Source organism: Dendroctonus ponderosae, unplaced genomic scaffold (assembly GCF_020466585.1).
Source record: "Dendroctonus ponderosae isolate FM_Combo_2020 unplaced genomic scaffold, Dpon_F_20191213v2 Dpon_F_20191213_3, whole genome shotgun sequence".
NCBI lineage: Eukaryota > Metazoa > Arthropoda > Insecta > Coleoptera > Curculionidae > Dendroctonus > Dendroctonus ponderosae.
This window is the reverse complement of record NW_026018508.1, coordinates 15,960,306-15,972,151: the sequence shown is the minus strand read 5'-3', so window position 1 is coordinate 15,972,151 and position 11,846 is coordinate 15,960,306. Positions and strand designations below refer to the sequence as shown.

The 11,846-nt window shown below is 41.1% G+C and overlaps 4 protein-coding genes across 7 annotated transcripts in view; 2 read left to right on the top strand and 2 right to left on the bottom strand.

Moving 5' to 3' along the window:
• The window catches only part of LOC109538593 (histone deacetylase complex subunit SAP130-A), an 8,434-nt gene extending 2,775 nt beyond the window's left edge, over nt 1-5,659 (bottom strand). For 2 of the 4 annotated variants that reach the window (XM_019905898.2, XM_019905899.2), the window contains exons 1-10: nt 5,116-5,658; nt 4,652-4,928; nt 4,366-4,576; nt 3,324-3,503; nt 3,048-3,269; nt 2,803-2,950; nt 2,567-2,644; nt 2,342-2,509; nt 1,968-2,213; nt 1,766-1,917 (exon numbers count right to left, since the gene is read on the bottom strand). In XM_019905898.2, the coding sequence (XP_019761457.1) occupies nt 1,766-1,917; nt 1,968-2,213; nt 2,342-2,509; nt 2,567-2,644; nt 2,803-2,950; nt 3,048-3,269; nt 3,324-3,503; nt 4,366-4,576; nt 4,652-4,928; nt 5,116-5,353 (1,920 nt within the window). In that variant the 5' untranslated portion in view covers nt 5,354-5,658. Of the gene's footprint in view, nt 1-1,765; nt 1,918-1,967; nt 2,214-2,341; nt 2,510-2,566; nt 2,645-2,802; nt 2,951-3,047; nt 3,270-3,323; nt 3,504-4,365; nt 4,577-4,651; nt 4,929-5,115 lie in introns of all 4 variants that reach the window. The other 2 variants (XM_048665125.1, XM_048665127.1) reach the window with 2 other exon arrangements.
• A 480-nt stretch (nt 5,660-6,139) lies between these two features.
• On the top strand, nt 6,140-8,206 carry LOC109538597 (protein O-glucosyltransferase 2). The gene is made up of 5 exons (XM_019905902.2): nt 6,140-6,459; nt 6,624-6,978; nt 7,036-7,349; nt 7,411-7,648; nt 7,703-8,206. Exons 1-5 carry the CDS (start codon nt 6,263-6,265, stop codon nt 8,123-8,125), a joined length of 1,527 nt encoding a protein of 508 aa, XP_019761461.2. The 5' UTR covers nt 6,140-6,262; the 3' UTR covers nt 8,126-8,206.
• LOC109538601 (enhancer of yellow 2 transcription factor) lies at nt 6,279-8,703 on the bottom strand. The gene is made up of 3 exons (XM_019905909.2): nt 8,548-8,703; nt 8,233-8,491; nt 6,279-6,444 (listed from the first exon to the last, which is right to left on the bottom strand). Exons 1-2 carry the CDS (start codon nt 8,607-8,609, stop codon nt 8,239-8,241), a joined length of 315 nt encoding a protein of 104 aa, XP_019761468.1. The 5' UTR covers nt 8,610-8,703; the 3' UTR covers nt 6,279-6,444; nt 8,233-8,238.
• Nucleotides 8,704-8,939: 236 nt separating this feature from the next.
• LOC109538595 (large subunit GTPase 1 homolog) lies at nt 8,940-11,725 on the top strand. Its single transcript, XM_019905901.2, has 6 exons — nt 8,940-9,132; nt 9,471-9,709; nt 9,769-10,826; nt 10,886-11,091; nt 11,201-11,319; nt 11,376-11,725. The coding sequence occupies exons 1-6, from the start codon at nt 9,031-9,033 to the stop codon at nt 11,485-11,487; spliced, it is 1,836 nt and encodes a 611-aa protein (XP_019761460.1). The 5' UTR covers nt 8,940-9,030; the 3' UTR covers nt 11,488-11,725.
• Nucleotides 11,726-11,846: the final 121 nt, after the last annotated feature.

The window sequence follows — 11,846 nt, the reverse complement described above, 5'->3', positions numbered from 1 at the left end:
TTTTTGATAAATAATTCGTTCTTATTGCGAAATAGGAGCACTATTTATCAATCTGTAATAAAAGACGTGAGGAAATTCTGTCTTTTTTTTAAGACAAAAATTTTTGAGGCGAAATATCCAAAAAGAAGTTTGTAAAAAAATGAATCCGCCTCAACAATATAGAACTTATCTACATTCGTTTTTATTTATAAAATATTAAACCATCTGTCCCCACGACATCTGTTAGAAAATTGTAAGTTTGTGAAGGACATACATGATCATAACACTAGGTCAAATGACAATTTATATTTGAATAGAGTTAGTAGTAGTTCTAGTTTATTTTTTTTATTAAACAGTTTATTTTATAAGGGACTGAAACGTTATAATGAGTTGCCACGATGTAAGGTGCAGTAAGTCTTGGTATCTTTTAAAAATCTTGTGTTATATACATTAAAGAAAACATTAGCATTTGATTTAGAATATTTTTAAATTTTTGTTAAATGTTTGAAAATTGTATTTATTTGCTAGCAACAGCTATTAATAAAGATATTATTATTATTAATGTTGTTGGTTGACTAAATTACTTAAGGTTGGAAACAATTTCGGTACGTTGTAGTACAGTATTTTTCCTTAAATCTACCGGGTGACTCACTGTTGGATGGCACGCTAAACGTGTACGCAAAACGCGACTTGGGACTCTTCTGAAAAGATATACCGGTTTAAAAAAATTTCAACAAATTTAACGTTGTCGCTTCTCGCGCTTGAGGAAATATTTCTCCTTCCGATTTATTTGCAACAAAATTGGTTGATTCAGATATTTGAATTGTCGTTTTTTTCTGGCTCAGACCTTTAGTTCGTGGGATTACATTTCAGATTAAAATGTTTAAACCTTTTCCCAATAAGCAAAATTGGAAAAAATCTTAGACAAAAACCCGAACAGCGCAAATATGCTTACGAAAAAAGGTCTTAAAAATCCAACTGCGTTTTTCAGGTTTCGCTTCGAAACTTTTCGATTTCCGGTTTCACAACCATCATAATCAAAAGCTAATTGTGGGAGCGTTAAAAAGTTTCACTCTGAAATTTAATCCCTGATATACCAGGCCCGGAAAGAAACGCAATCCAAATACGTTGAACTTTGAAATATTTGGATCAATCGATTTTGCTTCAAACAAACCTGAAGAATGAAGAAATCTTTCAGTGAAAGGACAAGTACAAGTTCAGGTTGGTCTCTAAGTTTTCTATCCAAAATTTTGCAAAACTAGCACAATCGGAGTTAATTATGAGGTAATTTAGGGCAAAAAACATTACCTCTAAACTTGCATTTCTACACTGAACAAGAAACTCATAATTGTTTGCGTAATTTTTGAGTAATCGGTTTTTAGAACCGCAAACGTTGTTCAAACAACTCAAAATTCCGTTCAAATAATAGATAATTTTCCTATGAAATAAGGTATCAAAGATAAAATCAAGTTTCTAAGAAAACCGGAATGTTTCATAGATAGCGGTGATTGACAACAATCGTTTGCAAACAATGTGTTTTAGGGGGAAAACCGTTTTTCCCACCGAATGTTTCTGAAATTATTGGATTGGATAGACGTAAAGAGTTAGAAACTAATGGGTTTTAAGGCCGTCGTTCCGTAGAATTTCTTCTTGACGTTTCGCAAGCACGAGTGGCTTGCATCTTCAGAAGTGGAACTCACCGAACGACGGCCTAAAAACCCGAAAAACCCAATAGTTTCAAGCAATGGCCCCGAAAGTCTATCTCTGTCGTAAAGAGTTTGTTTACCTTATTCTGCACTGGTTGTTGCTGCTGCGTTTGCTCAGCCATCACTTGATGTTCAGGCACAGTTTGTGAGGAGCTGATGGGCTGAAACTGAGCAGAATTTTGCTGCTGTCCTCTAGCCTGTTCAACGACCATCACCGAGCTGATGCGCATTCCTAAAACCAATAAACCTAAGTTCTTTGTCATTTGCTGAACAAAGTGTTACCTTGGAATTGCTGACTGCCCACGTTAGCTGGCGTCCGAGCGACTTGCTGCGGCTGAGACTGAGCGACAAACGCGTTCGACTGCTGACTGACAAAACTCCTTTGAAAAGCCCCCGCAGGTGGCACGGAGTTGTCGTAAAAGTAAGCGTTTCCTTCGGGATTCGCTAACTGATAGGGCGGACCGGTTGATGAAGGCACTGAAGAAGTAACTGTTTGGTACGACAGTGGACCTGAAGCGCCCTGAGAACCTGAAATGAAAAAAGCCCCCGTTAGCGAAACAAAACATGCATAAACCTAAAAATTACTTATGTGACAAACTGACACCGAACGCGCTAAGCAACGACTAGCGACGCAACAATTAGCGATAAAAACTCACTAGGTACGGGATGTCTGTGCGCTTGAACCTGTAAAGGTGCCTGGATAAAGACACTTGAGCCAGCATTGATCTGATTCTCCGTGCTGGCGAACACTTTCGAAATGGACAAGGTTTGAGGAGGGACTCCAGAGTTGGGTCGTTGTGACACTATGGAAGCTGGCACATTTACTGCAAAAGCATAGAAAAATCACACTCGAATCTTGGTTGAACACTGCCAATACTTACTCGTCCTTGTGGTAGTGGTGACTACCGACGACGAGCAGCTTTTCAGCTGAGAGGGCATTTGGGTTAAGTGAATCGTTGCTGCAAGGAAATAAAGTTAATTAACTTTCAGGCAACAGAAGAAGGTAATTTTTAATATTTTCTTCAAATCAGCCTGCTCTTTGCGGGGGCAGGCTTGTTTCATTGCTATTTATGTATGTATTCTACCACGATCAAAGAATCGCGCAACTTGCAATCACCTGCAGGCTGAGTAATGACTTTGGGCCCTTGTGCAGTCTGCTGCACCCTTGCTAGCCCCCCATTGGCCACAGCCACCAACGACTGCAGATTTAACGTCGACAAATTCGAGGTCCGCGGCTGATTCAGGATATTATTTGAACTTGTGACCTGCAACACATATTATGTTGCATGAGGAATAAAGCAGCTTCTACCTAGGTAGCACACCCCCATTAGAATCCATGCTAAATCAATCTTTTATACTTACAGCAGCTGAATTTACAGTCAATCGACCCACAACATTACCAGATGGTTGACTAGTGACCAGCCTATTGGTTGAGGTCAAGACAGTGCTATGAGGAGGTTGACTGGTTGAAACAACTGGAATTCGCTGATTGATTAAATTGGAAGTTTGCGAAGCAGTAATCACTCGGGAATTCTGCACTTGCGAAATCGGCACGGCCAGTCGGGGGCCGCTTACAATAGAACCCTGAAAAATCAACATTTAGCAAATTCACCAGATTTTCAGTTAGTATTCACGTGCCAGAGGTCTGGGATGAATAGGCGGCTTTGCCTGATTCTGAGCTGTAGTCGCTACAGTTATTCTTGCAGCGGGAGTAAACTGAGCGCCAGTGTTCGCACTGTATACTACGGCCTGCGGCCTGGATGGCACCACCTGCGATATGGACACAGTGTTTCCCAATTGTGGTTTAAACGAGTGAACCTGCAAAAATTTAAACAATTCACAATATTGATTGACTATTTAAAGATTAAGCCAGCCATTTTCAATAATACAACTCGTCGACATGGGCATGGGCTCCCGTGGCAAAAATCGAAAAAACGGTTGAATATGGGCATTTTCTGTAACTTTGATGCACAATCCGAGAAACTTTACTAAGTGGATCCAAATTGTCCAGCGGGCATGTTCTTGGCTGTTGGAACATTTTAAAGTCGACAGTTTCCAGAATTTGTAAAACTGAAGTTAAACTTTACCGCAATACTAACAATCTAAGAACGCATTAAAAAAAAATTATTCAATAAACGTAAACCTTTCCGACTGTGTTCGACAAAATATGGCTTCCCAATCCTTCTCTCCCGTTAAATCGAACTATTTTGTCCAAAAGAATATTTCATATTACCAGCTTTCCATTTGCCGTCACGCTCCGTGCGGTTCCTTCCGTATTGAGTATTTCACTAAATGCCTACTGGTTGTTCGATGCCTCTTTCTCATTGCCGAGCATTCTGTAAATCGAAACAATGCGTACCGACAAAACGTATAATATTACAAGTTCCCTCGTCTCCAACTACACGAATTGTGAACTATCGTGGTGAAAAACTGAAAATTTTCATAACCCACGGCACAATTTTTGGTTTGATTGTAAAACAATGTTTGCGTATTCACCTTCAACTAGTAGATCGTCTCTAAAACTAAGCGCTTGAAGCCCATCCATTCAACTACTCGCTTTACAAGTACGAGCAAGCTGTTCAAGAACTAATGTAAAACATCATCAGTTTCCTGAAAGCCTTCTGGTTCTTTTTCCAGCATTTACCTAAACCGCTTCTGTAGTATATCATTCCCGACTCACCGTTTGCCCTATGGTGATAGCATTGGACAAGAGAGTGCTGGAACGAATTGCGGGAATTTGCTGTGTAAATTGAGGCCGCCCCGCAACTGGTTGTTTTCCAGTGACGGTCGCCCCTCTTACTGGCGAACTGAGCACTGTTGGGGCCCCTTTGATTTGAGAACCATTCGAGGAGTTGGTCAACCAAGCTGCACCTTGCGCCGGGCTGGGTGTCCTAGGAAAAACACACGTTTTAGAGGGCGTTTTCTCTCAACAATCATGACCTTTTAAAAAACATCCCGCTGCTTACCTTGCAGGCCTTACAAAGGTATGCGCTTGACTGTTCTGAGCAGTAACTACTAGTGGGGTACGCACGGTAGTTACGTTGCTTCTTGGGGCTGCCAAGTTTGCGACAACCGCTGGCCCCCTGGGCACATGATACGATGTTCCTGATGGATTGGGCGCTGCCACTATCGGCAGAGTGGTTCCAAGGGAAATTTGCGCTGGCCTTTGAATGGAAATACTTCCTGCTGGTTGCGATTGTGAATGAGATTGTACAATAGTGGATATTTGAGCCTTGTTGGGATCTGCAATGAAGTAGAGGTTAGAAAGTTAAAACCCCTGTTAAACGGTTAACAAAGCAGAACATCAAAGTTTTCCCTGCATGGAAGCGTAAAGAATCCCTAAGGCCCCCAACTGAAAGTGGTTTGGTTTACCAGACGCCCAGCTGGGGACACATTTAAGGGAATCTGTTTAATCCACAACAGTGTTCACCTTGTTTTATTACTGCTCCTGGCATCAAATTCGTAATGATAGTGGGCCCAACTGAAATAGGGCTACTGGCAGCTGAACCCCCTTGAGTGAGCACTCTCACATTCCTCAGGGCTTGGCTTGTCATAACCAAAGGTGCTTTGCTGCTTTCCACTGTGCGAACCGCCGTCATTTGAGCCCGCGCCAAGTCCAACGGTAGTAGCTTCTGGGGCTCCTTGTGGTCGTCTGGATTTCCGCTCATGTTGAAAAGTCTTTTAATTAACACAAAGCTGGTTGAACTAAAATAATGCAACACAATCACACTGATTCTTGTATATTCAAGCTTCCAGCTGACTGTACATGTAGAACTGTTTGCAGACTAAACTGACGGTGAGCTGGGGGAATGATTTCACATGTTTGTAACGCGAGAAAATTAATATTTTTCAAACAAATATTTATTAGAAAATATGGGCTTTCAAAACAAACTTCAAAAGTTCGTCGATGGCGACCATCTACGAACACCGCACTGGCAACAGTGTGCGCCCTCGAAGCTCATTTTAACCAAGCGCTACAAGCCATGCGGACTTCTCATTGGCCTGCTACGAACGTAGATGAATTTTGCCGAGAGAATAGAGAAGATGAAAAGCGGTGTTGCATGAATAGTAAACATAGACATATAATCGAGTACACAGATTACAGAGTGCCCTGAACCTCTGTGATCTGTGATCCAGTAATAGCCCAGAACCGTAAACACGCCCTTATATATGTTACAGAATATTGTCAATCGAATTAAATTAAAACGAATTAATGTTTTGGGCGCATAATATTGTTAAGCATTTTAGTGGCGATTTTATTTGCAAAAATTCAATTTAAGTAACTAGCGATTTGTTCTAAAACATTCTTTCTATACTGATTCTAGCTAACCTTTTCTAAACCTGCACATATCAGAGATTCTCTCTCATCTCAAACCAATGTTATCATCTATTTTATCTGTTTAACCGCATGTAAAAGGCTCTCAAAATGTGACAACGACGCAATCTGAGCATTTTCACTGACAGAATTTCACCAACTTAACCCCCAATCCTCCAAGAATGACAACAAATTGCTAAATTATACATCAGCTCACTTTAATTAACGAAAATTAGGAATACCTGAAAACGAACAGCAAACAATGAATAAAGCCAAAGTTAAACTGAAAGTTGCCTCAATATTTTGGGCGGTTTTATTCAACGCAATGTGTTTGGCTGATGGAAATGGGGCTGTTGACCGGGGTTTGTTTGAAATATGGGGCCCTGGCCTAGAGTCCCAAAATATAGTCATGCCTGCTCGCTATTTCTTTATTCGTCTTCTCAACTACAACAAAGAAAGGTAAGAAAATAACTTGTTTGGATTGATAATTTTCGTCCGTTACTCTGGACGCTGATAAAGGCCCAAATATTTTGTCTGTCCTAAGACTAAGAAGTCGAATTTAGTCTTAATTATATAGACGCTCAATCAGAAACACCCTATTGATTATCCGGGTATTTTTGTAGCGTTCCAGACAAATTCGAGAGCAACTTCCAAATCACAATCAATGGGGGAACTGAACAGAACAAACCATGCCGAATTTGGTCGAATATTTTGAACCGAAAAGACGGTTCCCTGATTGTAAGATACAAAGTCTACGATCAGTGTTCACGGCTGGAAATCAGCGTTAAATACCAACAGCAACATGTGGCTGAATCTCCCTATTTGGTTGAAGGATTAATTAATCCTGATAGTTGTTACTGTCCAAAAGAGAACATTGATGGGGCGATTGATTCTTGGAAGTGCAAAGCTCTGCCGGCACAAATAAGAGCCGACTTTGAGCCCTTTCAGAAGATTGACTGGGACGTTACCAGACCAAAGGTGCCTGCATGAAAAATCTATCCCGGCGCAAAATTACTTAACGGTTGTTTCATATAGGTGATAAAGCAGTTTGATAAGCCACATTCAGTCAGCCTCTGCCACTATGTGATAAAAGACAACCAGGTATACAGAAAGTGTTACGGCAACTATGTGGGCTTCAACATGTTTTCGGATAGCATACTGCTATCGCTAACTAGAAAAGCTGCAGTACCTGACTTGGAATTTTTTGTGAATTTGGGAGACTGGCCTTTATCTGCCCAGCATTTGGAGGATAAATTACCGATATTTTCCTGGTGCGGAAGCGCTGATACCAATGATATAATAATGCCCACTTATGAACTGACTGAGTCTGCCTTGGAAAACATGGGACGGTAGGCGGGAATAGCTGCTATGAGCACTTGTTGGTATTCTGGACTTAAAATGGAATTTTAGGGTGATGTTGGATATGTTATCAGTGCAAGGCAATGGAGAATTCCCGTGGAATCAACGACAGTCCAAGCTATTTTGGAGGGGTCGCGACTCCAACCGTCACCGTTTGGACTTGATTAGTTTATCCAGAAAACACCCCGAATTGTTCAATGTATCCCTGACTAATTTCTTCTTCTACCGCGACGAGGAGGATGTTTATGGCCCAAAAACTGACCATGTGTCTTTCTTCAGATTCTTCGATGTAAGCCCACTATCACTGCTGATGAATGTTTGCGTTAATATGGTACATTTTCAGTATAAATATCAACTGGCAATTGATGGTACTGTCGCTCCCTACAGAACCCCATTTCTTCTAGGAGGAGGTTCTTTGATTTTCAAGCCACACTCCAAATACTATGAGTACTTTTACAGAGACTTGCAACCAAATACGCACTACGTTCCGGTGGAATCTAACTTGTCTGACCTGATAGAGCGAATCCAATGGGCTAAAGCCAATGACGCGGAAGCGGAAAAAATCGCCCGAAATGGGCAGGAGTTTGCCAATGAAAACCTGCTACCGCAGCACATTTTTTGCTATTATTTCCATCTGCTGAACGAGCTAAGTAAAGTGTTGGAGAGTGAAGTGCGCGTGCTGGATGGGATGGAACTGGTTAAGCAAAAGAACCTCAGCCCCTGCGATTGTTCGCAAATAAAAACAGCCGAGCGAGATGAGTTATAACACGAATCACAGTGTTACTTTACATTAGGGGCAATATTGTTCCATCAACATATACAAGTGAATACAATTAGTAATTTTTAAGTTGTGTCAATAGGATTTGAGCAAACCTTCGTCTAGGAATCCTCGAAACCTTTAACATATCCAGCCTTTTCCAGGTTCAGTAAAATCATCTCGATTTCATGCAGCAATTCCCTCTTTACAGCATCGGGCACCATGGATCGAGCTTTTGGTGTCACAGTACTAATCAGCTCATCTACACTGGAGATGTTTGAGCTGCCACTTTCAGTTAAGAGCTGCCGGCAGGCGAGTCGAACCTGATCGCGCCATCCACTTTCCACTAATCGTGTATGAACCAACTCAATCACCCTGGAAGTGAAAAAACACGCTCTCAAACGGGAAAGACATTCAATGAAGTCCATTACCTGTCCAGCCCATTATTGATATCCAGGTGCATGTTAACACGAGAATCGTATTCTTGTGACATTTTAATTCGGCCCAGGTAGATTGTTTAAAATTTTATTTCTGTTACTGGACTGGAATTGTTTTGATTTTTGATGTTTTAACCTAGAAAACCGTTATTGTCAGGTTGAGTGGGATAGTTGACGACGTTGCCATGCTAGGAGACCTGAGTAGCAAATTTCATTTTTTATAGTTATTTTAGAGGCGAACCAAGTTATTTTCTTCTGGGCTCTTGTCGATATTATTTACATGTTTAAGGAAAATATATTAAACTTAGAGGATACTTGTGTAAATTGTTTGCTAATTTTTCACTCTGATGCCGAACTTTGACCGTCTCATCTTTATCTATGACTTTGACATTGCCTGTTTTCTGTCACATCCTGTTTTTTTGTAACCTAAAAAGTTTATGCATGTGTTGTGAGATTATTTGTATTTTCTAAAGAAACATGGGGAAGAAAAGTGCGAAGAACTCAACGCTAGGGCGGGCCTTGATCAAGGACCGATTTAGGGGCCACCATAATCGAGGAACGGCCGCTGGAGACTGCATGGTATGCGTAAATTCCCTGTTTATGTTTAATATTTCCTCAATCAAAGTCCTGCGTTCTCTGTGATTCACTCGATTCTAAAGGAGTTTGTGACTATAGGGCTACAATTTGGATCTTTCTGAACCAAGATTTTCCATCAATATTAACAATCGCAGCATGATTTTGATTGTGGAGATCAGCTCACAACGTCCTATACAAAATGCTTTAGCCTCCTCACAAATGATGGAAATATGCCCCCCATAGTGTCCCAAAAATGTTCAATAAAAGCACAACCATTTGCTTTTATATATTGGTCCTTTTAATCAATTTTGCACTCACTAATCAAACAATGATTCTCTCAGCTCCACACAACGGAACTTGACTCCAAAACAAAAACCAACTATCAGTCCGTAACTGAAGAGTCGCAACTAGATGAACTATTGTACAAAGCTACAATGGCTGGCCAGTTCTATGAAACCGAACAGCAGGATGTTCGGGTCTTAAAGGGGCCTGCAGGTGTCGGACTGTTGTCAGACGCCGAGTACCAGAAAGCCCAAGAAACGCATGAAAAATTCCGCGATTCTTTAAAAATTCCTCGGCGGTAAGTTCAAACTGAAGCTAATTTAATAGAGTAATAGTTGGCTGCATAAAATGTTTTAGACCGACCTGGACATCAGCTATGTCCCCTTCGATACTAGACCAACTTGAGAATGAGAGTTTTTGGGAATGGCGAAAATCTTTGTCCAAGGCGCAAGAAGCTAATGGGTTTCTTTTAACGCCATACGAAAAAAATCTGGAATTTTGGAGGCAGCTGTGGCGTGTGGTGGAAAGGAGCGATGTGGTGGTGCAAATAGTAGACGCGAGAAATCCGCTATTGTTCCGATGCGAAGATCTAGAAAAATATGTGAAGGAAGTGTCTGAGTATAAACTTAACATGCTGTTGGTGAACAAGGCCGATTTCCTCACTCCAGCTCAACGGCAATTGTGGGCCGACTACTTTTATTCTGTTGGTGTTAAAGTGGCGTTTTATTCTGCTCTGGAACCGGCAGAAAATTCGACCACTGAACAAGTCGCCGAAGGGCCGCAGGGGTCGAATATTAATGATAAGAAAGAACTGGAAACGGACATAAAAGCACTAGAACAAGCAGTGGAAGACGAGGGTGCCGCTCTAACTAAAATTATTGCGGCCGTTGACGCTTTAGTGGCCAAATCAAACTGCAAGGAGGAACTGGAAGATTTCGTAAATAATGATACCAGGGTGCTTTCAAGAGAAGAACTCATCGACCTGTTCCATACAATGCACAAAGGCCCGAAAGTGACCGCGGATATTACAACAATTGGACTCGTCGGGTATCCAAATGTTGGCAAAAGTTCCACAATCAACTCCTTACTGATGGCAAAGAAAGTTTCAGTTTCTGCCACGCCGGGCAAAACGAAACATTTCCAAACCTTCTATTTGGACAACGACATCATTCTGTGCGATTGTCCAGGCTTGGTTATGCCCAGTTTTGTTTTCACTAGAGCCGACATGGTATTAAACGGAATTTTACCAATTGATCAGATGAGAGACCACATTCCTCCCATCAGTTTAGTTACACAGCGCATACCTAGGCATGTGCTTGAGGACATGTATGGAATCATGCTGCCGATTCCTCGGGAAGATGAGGAAGACCCCCAACGATGCTCCACAGCGGAAGAATTTCTCAATGCCTATGCGTGTAAGGGAAAAATGATGCAGTTTAATCATTGAATATTTGACGAATTTTTTTGTTGATAGACAACAGAGGTTTTATGACGGCGCATGGACAACCAGACGGGTCGCGAGCTGCCAGGAAAGTCCTGAAGGACTACACAAGTGGAAAGCTCGTGTATTGCCACGCCCCGCCCGGTGTCGATCAAAGCACGTTTACTCTCTATCCTGAAAGGCAGAAGATGAAACTGCTAACTAGATTGGTGCCTCCTCGGGAAGCAAGAGCATTACAGGTCAGTAGTTAGCTTTTTATTCGCCAATTAGTCCAGACGTGCAAAGTATGAGCAGTTGTGGTAAAAGTGAATTACTTTTGTCGTTTAAGGGTACCTTACAATGTTTCAGTTGGGCAACGTAGCAGATCCTGCCTTGTCTTTGGTTCAAACGGAAAGCCATGAAAACTTGGAGTGCTTACCAATCCAGCGGAATCATGCGAAAGGGGTGGCTAGCCTATCAATTGACGGGTATGTTTTCTGTTTGAACCTCAGTTGATATGACTTATCTTTTTTTAATGTTACAGCCAATCTCTAGGCTACTCGAGTGCAAAGCCCTGGAAAGAGTTTAACAAGCATAAAAATAAAGGAAAAAAAGAAAAAGCTCGCAGGAAGTACGCCTATTTGGATCAACATTGATTAGAACATTTTTTAAATTAATTTTGAGTCAAACTGGATTTTCAAGTTGGGTTGAAATCGAGCCAGACATCAAAATTGTGATTTTGTTATTAAACTAGTACAGCAATAATTTTGACGAATGATTGTTGCTTTTATATTTTAATGCTCAATATTTGGTTTCGGAATATTTCCTGTTATAAAGCAGACCTTTGTTACAGTAATTTTTTTGGAGGAATTAATATAATGGCTTTATAAAATTCGGCGTTTGTTTGTATAATTTTGTTCCCCCTTTAAATTATAAATGCTATTAAGACGCAACGGGCAAAGGGGCTGATTTTCAAACGTAAAGGATTGTAGCGACAAAACACTGGATAAGGGTT

What these genes read in the sequence shown, in the direction of transcription:
- LOC109538597 (XM_019905902.2), top strand. Translation starts at nt 6,263, where the DNA reads ATGAATAAAGCCAAAGTTAAACTGAAAGTTGCCTCAATATTTTGGGCG. An exon ending in GGGACGTTACCAGACCAAAG is followed by an intron (nt 6,979 to 7,035) that starts GTGCCTGCATGA and finishes TGTTTCATATAG; the next exon opens with GTGATAAAGCAGTTTGATAA. An exon ending in CTTTCTTCAGATTCTTCGAT is followed by an intron (nt 7,649 to 7,702) that starts GTAAGCCCACTA and finishes GTACATTTTCAG; the next exon opens with TATAAATATCAACTGGCAAT.
- LOC109538601 (XM_019905909.2), bottom strand. Translation starts at nt 8,609, where the DNA reads ATGTCACAAGAATACGATTCTCGTGTTAACATGCACCTGGATATCAAT. An exon ending in ATCAATAATGGGCTGGACAG is followed by an intron (nt 8,492 to 8,547) that starts GTAATGGACTTC and finishes TTTCACTTCCAG; the next exon opens with GGTGATTGAGTTGGTTCATA.
- LOC109538595 (XM_019905901.2), top strand. Translation starts at nt 9,031, where the DNA reads ATGGGGAAGAAAAGTGCGAAGAACTCAACGCTAGGGCGGGCCTTGATC. An exon ending in TCTTTAAAAATTCCTCGGCG is followed by an intron (nt 9,710 to 9,768) that starts GTAAGTTCAAAC and finishes AAAATGTTTTAG; the next exon opens with ACCGACCTGGACATCAGCTA. An exon ending in GCTAGCCTATCAATTGACGG is followed by an intron (nt 11,320 to 11,375) that starts GTATGTTTTCTG and finishes TTAATGTTACAG; the next exon opens with CCAATCTCTAGGCTACTCGA.